Below are 10,781 nucleotides of genomic sequence, written 5' to 3'. Positions count from 1 at the left end.
AAGTCCAGGTTCGGCACTAGAATATTTTGGATTATTAAAACATGATCCATACATTCTAGGAGCTTAGTTTAGAGTAACCATGACAAATAGGGTGAATCTTCTGAGGTCACAGCTAAATTCTCCATGAAACAGTTGCAGCAGCTTTTAGCAGTTTCTGTCCTGAGCATTGGGATGGAACCCATAGCACAGATGCACACATTTCATATCTCTTGAGACATACTGATGTTCTTGATCCTCTGGATAGTGGTAGATCTTCTAGAAAGCCATTGGGATCTGAGTTGGGAAGTTCTTGCACTGAGTACAGAAAGAGGGTACCCAAAGGGATTTAACTATAATAAGGAAAAAAATTAATCATTCAAATAATAGGTGGTAGTCTGGTGGGCTGTCCCTCTGTCCACAGGGTTCCTGTAGCAATTCTCCCCCTGAAACAGTGATAATCTCCTCCTGAAAGGTAAAAAAAAAAAAAAAAGGAGGAGAGGCATTTACTTAAAATCAAGAAAGCCATATAAACATTCACTACAGTTTTGTTTGAGACAGAAAGACAAAGACTATGCATATGCCTTCTTCACTCAAATTTCTATAAATAATGAGGCAGGGGTAATCTGCTTTAAAAAAGAAATAAATCTTTAAAGTATTGGAAAATAAGAGAAACCCATCAACAGAATAAAAATGTTGAAGGATCTCTGAAAACCAAGAGATATACCACATGAGATTGTCATAGGTGTCAATGTAGGACAGGGGCTACCTGTCTACAGTTACCACTCAATTAGTCCATATAGGTGGATTAATCCATTATTAGTTCACAAGTCTCACAATCTAGTCATTTCTCCTCTGAACATTCTTGTGTTGTCTCACACATGAGCATTTGGGAGACACCCATCTAAATGACAATGATCCTCTGTATCCTAATTTAATTGATCTGAGTTGGGGCCCAGGGATCATTTTCTTAAAACCTAAGCTGTGGTCAACATGCAAGTAGAGTTGAGTTCCTAGTGTGGTGAAACATGTATAGGAGGATCCAATAATAACTTTGGGACTAATCTAGAACCCCTGGTGTGTGCTGAAGTCAGGTAGGGGATTTCGAACAGATTGGGGAAGCACATAGCTCCTGGGGAAGCCAAGGAGACCCCAAAAGTTCAGATACTACCATGCCCAAAAGATGAACTACTCACTATTTACTCCAACCCCTCAGCATGAAGAGACTGGAAAGAGAAACTAAAAGCACTCATGGATAATCAGGAAATTTAAAGTTGGACTATCATCTCATAGCCCCAAATTTAGAAATATTTAAAGACAAGCATAACTATAGAAGAAAGATGCCAGGCTCAATAATAGAACTGATTCCCAAGAAAATAACAAGTTTATAAAACAAACATAAGGAGCCTTTAAGAGATGTGAATTAACTTTCTCAACAGAATAAGCCATCCATGAAACAAGAATGAGCTATTATATTTGAGTGGGGAGAGAAAGGGGGGAGCAAATGAATAGCATGACCATTTAAATTAAAAAAGAAAAATTTCAGTAGAGGAACTGAAAAAGCAGAATGGACATAACTGAAGAGCAATTTAGAAGCTGAAGAAATGCCCACATCGATAAGAGAGAGACATCTAAATAGAAAAAAAATTGACAAAGGATATGAATAGATGATTCACAGACTAAGAAATCCAACTGGCCATTAAGAGTATGAAAAGATCCTCAGCATTGGCAGCAATCAGAGAGATACGAGCTAAACAATAGTGAGATTCAGTGTCTGCCCATCTGATGGAAAAAAATTAAATGACTGAGAATCCCCAGTGTTGGCAGCAGTGTGGGGAAACAGCCTCATATAGTTTTGGCAGGAACATGCATTGGCACCATGTTTGGGGAGGGCATTCTGGCAGATCTTTTCTAATTAGAATGTGCATACTTTCCTCTCCAGAAATTCCAGTTCAGGGGATCCATCCTAGAAAAAATATTGCACATGTATTCATAGTAGCATAGTGACATATACATAGTGATGAAGTCTCTGCAGCACTGTTCATCAACTTGAAAAACTAGAGGTTGAATGAGTGGACATAAGAGGAGAATGGATAATTAAGCTGTAATATACATTCGTACCATGGAATACCACAGGGCATGTACAAGAACTGGTACGTGTCATGACATGGAAAGATCTCCTGGTAGTGACTTAGGAACTTACAAGTGTCAGGCATACTTTTCAGTACTTTCTATGATATCTCATTTAAACCTCACAGTGAACCTAAGAGATAAGTGCTATCATTAAACCCATCTTACTGACCAGGAAACTAAGACACAGAGGTTTGAGTAGTTGCCCAAATCACATACTGTAATGAAGTTGGGATTTAAACTCAGCACTCTGATTCCAGGGACCATGATTTTAAACACCACATTCTATGGTGCTTTACATAGAGTTTTAAAAAATCAAGTTGCTGAGCCACATGTAAAAAGTTATACAATTTCTGTGAAAAAAATGAAACTATATATTTCCTTCTATACTTAAGCTTTTGTATTACTGGCCAGGAAATACTTGGATAGGCACATTGCAAAATGATTATTCATGGTGAAGGATAGAAACAGGGATTTTAAATGAATGAAGTGTGGGGTTGCTATAGCATTTGAATTTTCTTAAAATGCAATCGTGAATTAATTGTGTAATTAAATTTTTCATTTATAAAAGCTGGCTACTGGATCTCCACGTGGATATGGATGCTATCTCTCTATAGCCTTAGAAGTGAATTGTCAGTCTCAAACATTGACCTTTGGAAGAGAATAAAGACCTTCGGAGACATCTGGTCTGGGATTCACATACAGAAACCTGCCCTGAGAGATGGGCATTTACCCTTTGCTGGGAAAGCTTCCAGGGACAAGGAGCTCATCACCACTGAAGTAGCTTATGTTGGACAGGGAAAGAAACACAGAGGTTTAGTGGGAAGAGCACATGCTGTAACGGCAGACAGCCTGAGGATTTACTCCTGGTCCCAGCTGGTCCCGGCCATGAGAATTGGCCAACTTTCTCATTCTCCCTGGCCTTGGTTTTCTGATCTGTGAACTGGGGCTAATACATATCCCTCACAGAGTAGTGAATATTAAATGAGGGCATGGGTGCATATCAGTGGGCTCCATGCTTGCACAGAGAAGGTATCCAATATTCCCAGGCTTTGCCTTTCCTCTGGTTGTGAGAGGCTCTTTCCCACACAAGTGGAAATATTCCCTGATCCTGGTTCATCCAGTTATCCAGGCAGTCCACTGCACTCTATGTCCAGGTGTTTTGGGGTGGGTGACTTTTTTATGTGCCTCAGTCATAAGGTTACATGATAAGCTCTCTCTCAAGCCCTGGGGACACTCATGAAGAAATGAAGAGAATATAAATCTGAGGGTCCCTATTAAAGCAAAAGCCTATTGAGATGGTCGAGTCACTCTGTGAGCCCTTCTAAGCCTGGGAAGCTCAGGGAGATGTTGAAGCCCTGAGCTTCTACCACTCAGCTCTCAGAATCCCTCTATCCTGCCCTTCCAGGTCACTGACTTCCACCTCTGCCTTTCTCTCAGTTACTACTGATGCCAACAGCCACGTAACATAAGAGTGGCTTCTCACTACATGCATTGTTTGAACGACATCTTTCTCAATGTGAGTCTGTGGCAGAGGAACAAATCACAAGAAGAGTGATGGGACACAGATTTCCATAACCCCAGTTACAGAACACAGTTGTGTACATGATCTCATTTAAGGCTCACAAGATCCCAGCTAAGACTATTTACATCCATATGCCTGGTGTTGTGGTTTGAATGTTTCCTCCTGAAAATCATGTGTTGAAAACTTAATTGTCTTTGTGATGCTATTAAGAGGACCAGTAAAAGGCTCTGCCTTCATGAGTGAATTAGTGCCTTTATTTCAGGAGCCATTTCTGTATTTATAGGGGAAAAAAAAAGAAAGAAATACAACATGAGTTTGGCCTCCTCTTCTCTCACTGCCTCATTCTCTCTTGCCTTTCCACTTTCCACCATGGGATGATGCCATAAAAAGGCACTCACCAGATGCTGGCCCCTCAGTCCTGGACTTCCCATCCTCCAAAATGGTGAGAAACAAATTTCCATTCTTTATAAATTATCTAGTTTGTGGCATTCTGTGATGACAGTGCAAAATGAAACGGGGCACCTGGCCAGGACACCGAAGGTAAATGAGACTGAGTGTTCTGCCCATGGCCACAAAGACATCAAGTGCTAAAGCTGAGGTTCACACAAGAGAGGTGGTAACTCCACTACTAGGAAAGCATCCCTAACCACAGAGCTGCCTACTACACTTGAGATAACTCTCAGAGGCTGCCAGAGGCCTGGCTAGAATGTCCTCAAGAAGGGCACCCCTGAGACTGAGTCATAGGTGTGCAGAGAGTGTCATCAGTCAGCTCCTAGGTATTGACAGTAGGGAGCACTGGGCTATTCAGCATGACAAAAGGCCTAGAGAAAAGGGCTACAGATGCACACGTGAGTTATAAGATATAAAGGAACAGAGAGAAGTGGGCCCCCGAGCCTGGCCTAGACTACCTTTATGCTCTTCTACCCTGTTGTCCTGAGTGTCTCTATTCCGCAGCCCCATGGGTTAGTGCCTTCAGTCTTGCTGTGCTTGCTCTAGCTCTCTTCAGCCTAGGTTTCCACCTATTTCATATCCCGACTAGCATCCCGAAGAGGGATACCTTGTGAAAATCAATGAGATCCGTGAGTGTGGCATGGCGATTGGGGTCCACTCCCAGAAAGCTGTAAAAGTCTCCAGAGGCATCCACAAGAAAGTGCTTGAAGCCTTTCTGCAGGCGGTACGAGAGGGTGTAACCCCAGATTTTCTCACTGACTCGGATCAGAAATGCTCCCTCAGTCATGCTCTCCAGGAGATCTTCTGCATTTTCTCGGCTGATAATTCCTGGTTGAAAAAACAGTAATAATAATAAGCTGGCTAGTTCTGCACCTCCTTCCCCTTCCTCCCCTACCTGTTGCTGCCTCTTACCTGCAGCTCAGCCCACCACACTATCTGGGGTGTGGACAAGGGAGGAGAAGGGCCGCAGAGGCTGGCTAGCACTCACTTCCTTCTACAGACAAGTGTCTTGGCCCAGAGCAACCAGCTGTGAGCCTGGGCACAGTTTCTGCCAGGACTGGAGTTGAGCATGCTTTCCTCCAAACTACAGCACATCTCATTTTGATTAATTGGATAGGCAAGGGATTATTAATGAACCAGAATCATAGCATCTATTGATTACAAATTCCCATTAGCATGCACAGCTCTGTGGAGAGCCATAAGGGTCTTGCTTTAATGACTGCAGCAGAAGGACTGACAGTGGCTACACTCACCTCTCCACCTTTCTGGGGCCAGAAATGAGAGCCTGGAAGCAGTGTTTTCTCTTAAGAGGAAAAAAAAAAAAAACTTCCTCCAAATACTTATGCACACTGGGCACAAAGTTTCTGGGGCACAGAATGAAGCTTCACATCCTTTCAAGGGACCATTCTGAACTGTTGAGATCCCGTGCCACATGGTGTCATCGTACTACAGAAGTCAGGCCTGGAGCTGGAGTTGTTTATTCATGGATGGCAATACCTCAAGATGCTTTTAGGGAGCTGCTCTCCTCAGGGTCAGGTACAAAGGGCCATGTGTTTGGTGAGGCACGCTGAGGAGCAGGGAGGTGGGAAGGATGGACACAAAAGAGACAGACTCACTTCCCAACTCTGCGTTTCCCTGACTATGGGATCATATGCTGTGAAGAAGCCCCCAGCTTCTCCAGTGTCTTCTGACGTTTAAATGATCATGTGCGGTCTAGTTCAAAGGCATATTATGGCTTTCGGGTCAGGTAAAGAACCTAAGATAGACCGTAATGTAGCAGGAAATAATGGCAGCTGTCTTGGCTTTTACCTAAGAATTTACTGTAGCTCACCCTCTGGATCAATTCGACCAGGTCCTTGATCATTGATTTCTCCGTTTCCAGACATGCCATGGTGCCATCTGAGATGCAGGTTTTCTTAATACCCCTCTCTGATTTGCCTGCAGTGGATCCACATTGGCAACTGCCTGTGGTGTGTAGTATCCAAGTGGAGATCCACATTGGCAACTGCCTGTGGTGTATAGTATCCAAGTGGAGATATTCAGAAATCAGGTTGTCTTCATAGAAAGTAACTCAAAGGAATTCATATTTATACTGATTCATGAAGAACCAGAAGAATCCAGAGATTCTAAAAGCCAGGAAATGTATTCCAGACAGAGTAAAAGTGACTTAAAGTTGTTGAGGTGCATTTGAAATACTGACAGCAAGATCACCAGGAGGAGTTGGGGATACATAGTAAGGTTGTTGCTAGGATAAATTGGAGCCATTCTGTAAGTATGGCCTTAACCTAAGAAGGGCCTTAGCCTAAGTAACTCCATTTTAAAATAAAACTATTCTCCACCAGGCACGACTATGGAACTCTCCAATATTTCATCAGGCATAGCCTAATAAATTAAGTCACTTCCCACAACCCTGATAAAACTCAAAGTGAATCCACTGTCGTTTGCCTTCGCCCTGATCAAGGCAGAAGTGAGAGATTAGGGAAACCACCAGACCAGATGTCCTGACCCCAGAATAAAAGATGTCATTGAGAAGCCCAGTAACAGCTGACAGGGATTGAAAGGGCCAGTAGAAGCCCCAGAATTTAGCATAAATGATGGAGCAAATGAACTGACATTCAGCCAGCCAATACTGATGCACACATGCCCGAAAGCCTGGACTGACATCCCATCTCTTCTCATCATTTGCCTGATCTTCTGCATCATCCTCACGGCTCTCAAACTCTACAGCCACATCTTGACCCTGGTGAGAACAGTGACTTCTCCTCAGGACCCTCTCTTCAGTCAGCGTTCAGCTCCACCCCAGGAGAAGCCTTTATGCATTCCTGACCTGATCACTGCGGTCTGAATGAGTGTGTATCTGCTGGACTTAACTACTAGGAGTTGAGACTTTAGATCTGGAACTTGAACTTAGCATGCAGAGGGAATGTCTGTAATGAGCCTATCATAAATATGTTTGCAGTGCTTAGAATTAACTTAGAATTGTTTGCTTTGAATTGATTATATCTATTGCACTGCCCAGCATTAAGGATTGTCATTTCTTGATTAAGTACCTATAGATTGGAATTGTATTGAATAATGTGAATGGATAAAGCATTGAAAAGAGGGAAAAAAAGAATCCAAGATAGTTTTTAACATTGAGACTAGTGTGAACATGTGGGTCCTGTCACCATCTGCTATTTTGGAGGAGCGGTGAATCTCAACACACTGTCCCTTTGCATACCCACTCGCTTGCCCTTTGCATACCCTCAGGGGGACTATTCACTGTCAGTGACAAACAGAGTGGCAGGAATAGCTGGGCAACTCGTCTCTATGATGCTGAGAGGCACTCCGCCACTGAGTATACCAAGTGCACACGCAGGCCACTTCCCTCCCATTGCTCTGCCCCCAGACAAGGTGCACACCCCTAACTTTTATTATGCCCAAAGCAGAGGACACAGAGACAACCCACACTGTCAAATGCCCCACCTTTTAAGCACAGCCAGCATGCCTGGGGACAACCAAAGTCCTCCTTTCCTGGGATTCAGATCAAAAGGCAATCGAGCCAACTACCCCCTCCCCAACCAGGCAATGTAAGAGGAAAACTATGCTGATGGAGGTAGGAGAAGGAATGGGAGCCCTCTGGACACAGGATACCAGAAGAATCACACATAGCCCCACGCTGGACGATGCACCCTTGTGCCACCCCCTGGTCAGCCTTGGTGGCTTGGGTCCAACAGGCAGTGACAGTTATAGAGGACCAAAAGGTAATGTCCAGGATCCATCAAAAGACTCAGCACGGTCCCTTATCCACCCCTCTGCCCCAACACCAGAGGACCTAGACCCTAAAGATGGCTCAGATGACTTCATTTCTTTTGGATATATACCTGGAAGCAGAATTGCTGGATTATATGATATTTTCTTATTTTTTGAGGAAACTCCATGCTCTTTTTAAAATAGGTGTACTCATTTACATCCCCACCAACAGTGTGCAAGGGTTCCCTTTTCTTCATATCCTCAATGACACTTTTTATCTTTAGGATTTGACTTTTTCATATCCAAAATGAACCAGAGCACCAAAATGACCATGTGCTGTCTCTCTCCCATCTGAAACCCTGGAGTGGCTTCCTATTGATTTCCAAGGGTTCATAGACCCCAAAACAGTTGAAACTGGACTCCTTGCTCCCTACCCTACTTGTTCTTTGGACTTACAGCTTACCTTCTTTGGGCTGAAGCCTAAAGCTTTTTCCCAGCCCCCACTGTTCCAGCTGACCCTGACTCATTGAAAACCGCATCCCTCTTTTCTCTTAGGAAGGACAGGCTGCTGGTAGTCTTCACTCTCTACTTTTGTGCAAACGATGATCCTCTGAATAGCTGAATTAGGGAAAAGGTGCCTCTTTGAGCCACAATAGCAAAACTCACAACTTTGCCGAGAGGGTGCCTGCATGTCAATCCCCTGCTCTCTCTTACTAGCCCCCTCGACAGGGTCCCTTTGTACAGTGTACAACTTGCTCAACTGATAATGAAATAATTTCTATCCAGGAGACTACATTGGATATTCTACTTTAGGGTTTTTAAAACACCCACCAAACCCTCCAGTAGTAGAGGACAAACAGTATGTGACTGCTCAAGGCTAGAGCCTGTGGCAGCCATGAAAGCACACACCTCGGCCTCCCTTGGAGAGAAGAGCCTGTTACAAGGGGCAGTATCATGCCCTACAGGATCCACCATGAAGCCATGACACCCTCAGCCACTATCTAGACACAGAAGACACTAAAGCCACCATTTCTGCCCAGCGTGGGACTCCTCTGTGAGTGGTCTTCACTCTGAGGCTCCCTACAGACTAACCAGGATCTTTTCTGAGCTGCGCTCCAGGGGCAGGCTCTTCTCACCTGAGTGTCCTTTCCTGCTCCCTCAACAGATGCCACTTGCGCCACATTCCAAAGGCTCTCCCCACCTTCTCTGGTTTCATCTCTCCTGAGTCCTCTGCGAGCATTTCCTTCCATCGATCCCTTATACTTCTGCTTCCCAGAAGACCTGATCTAAGACAGAAACCTCTAATCCTATCTTCATATCCCAAGTGCCTGGCATTGGGAAGCATATTTGGGGGAGGAGGGGTTATTAGCAAGAACTCATCCTGGCCCCGAGACTTGTTCCAGAGGTCACCTTGGGCAGATCTCTGAAATTCAGTCCTCATCTAGTAAGCTGATAACAGATAGCAACAGCTGCATCATAAAGTGGTTTGAGAATGAGGTTAATGCATGACTGTGCCTAGCACAGAGCCCAACGGTATAACAAATATTTAACATGCTATAACTAGTTGCATGAGACACGCTAAGCAGCCCACACATGCGTTAACACTGGGGAACCACCTGGTGCAGGTGGCAGCAATGGTCCTAGTACTGCCAGGTTTTGCCGCCCACCCCCCCCCCCCCCCCCCCGCCTCCTCTCAAACTCGGGCTGAGTGATTTCTCTGAAGAGGCCCCAGCCTGGGTCCCTAGGCTCCTACCTGCACTATAAGTCTAGCTGGGCCAGTCTTAGTCTTAGGAGACTCTCCAAGTGTCTCCAATAGTAAGCTTCTGTGAATTCCCCAGAACTTCCATACTTGCCTAGAAAGCAAAATTGTAATTTGGCACAAGACAAAAGGTAGAATAACCTCACAGTTTAGGAAGCAAATAGCATTTTATAGAAAATTGACCTCCAAGAGAATTACTGTGGGAAGCCTGAAGGGATAAGCTGCTGTGTTCCTACCCCACCCACTTTGCCCTCTCCATCTCTCTCTCTGCCCTTGGATCTCAGTCAAGCATAGAAAGGCTGGGAAATGAGCTCTAATCACCAGCCTCCTCATCCCACCCCTCCTTATCTAAACACATACCCCTCCCGGCTGAGGGAAGAAGGAGGGCCTCTCCTCCCTACTTCTGGCTGGGAAGCAAGCTCGCTGTAGGGGGCATTAAAGCTTTCAAGCTCTATTGGTCTGGCTAGTGACCTGGTCTGGCTAGTGACCAGGGCTGGCTGAGGGGTGTGGCCACACCAGCTAGTGCTCGTGTGGTTGTTCTGGAATGACTGTTAGGCTATGTGTTGTGGTGTGGATCTGGACTATCCCACAAAGGATCACATGGTGAAGGCTTTGTCCCCATTCGGGAATGTTCTGAGGTGGGTTTGGGGAGGTGACTGGATCGCGAGGGCTCTGACCCCTCAGTGGATGAAAACTTTGATGGTGCTATTGCAAGGGGATAGAAGGTGTAGGAGGTGGGGCCTAGTTAGAGGAAGTGAGTCTTTGGGGACATGTTACTGGGGACTGCATCTTGTCCCCAGTCCATTCTCTCTCTCTGATTCGTGGCTGCCACAGTCTAAGCAGCTTTCCTCTGCATCCTTCTACGTGTTTCCTCCTTGGAGCTGGCTGATCATGGACTGAAACCTGTGAAACCAGGAGCCAAAACGAATCTTTCCTCCTAACCCAGGGAATAACTGTAGATTCTTTCTGAGCCAGTCCTCACCCCTAGGTGACAAAAACACCATTTTTCCTGTAATTCCCAATAACATTTTGTCTCCTTCCTTCCTTCCTTTTCCCCTTCCTCCCTTTGATAGATATTTATTAAGCACTATCTAGGGGTTTTATGTTGGGTACCTGGGGACCAGCAGGAAATGAGAGCCAGGTCCTGCCTTATGGAACCTCTGACTAGACAGAAATAAATTGGCAGAATTTTTTTTTTTAAATAAAAGC

The 10,781-nt window shown here is 44.8% G+C and overlaps 1 protein-coding gene across 3 annotated transcripts in view; it reads right to left on the bottom strand.

Annotated features, from left to right (window-relative positions):
- Positions 1 to 351: 351 nt before the first annotated feature.
- The window catches only part of Sh2d4b (SH2 domain containing 4B), an 82,952-nt gene continuing 72,522 nt past the window's right edge, over positions 352 to 10,781 (bottom strand). For 2 of the 3 annotated variants that reach the window (XM_076834961.1, XM_076834962.1), the window contains 2 exons: positions 4,689 to 4,909; positions 352 to 444 (listed from right to left, as the gene is read on the bottom strand). In XM_076834961.1, the coding sequence (XP_076691076.1) occupies positions 352 to 444; positions 4,689 to 4,909 (314 nt within the window). The remainder of the gene's footprint in view (positions 445 to 4,688; positions 4,910 to 10,781) is intronic. The other variant, XM_076834963.1, reaches the window with a different exon arrangement.

The sequence above is a fragment of the Callospermophilus lateralis genome, chromosome 15 (genome assembly GCF_048772815.1).
Source record: "Callospermophilus lateralis isolate mCalLat2 chromosome 15, mCalLat2.hap1, whole genome shotgun sequence".
Lineage (NCBI taxonomy): Eukaryota > Metazoa > Chordata > Mammalia > Rodentia > Sciuridae > Callospermophilus > Callospermophilus lateralis.
The sequence above is the reverse complement of the archived record's forward strand: the minus strand, read 5'-3'. Positions and strand labels throughout refer to the sequence as shown.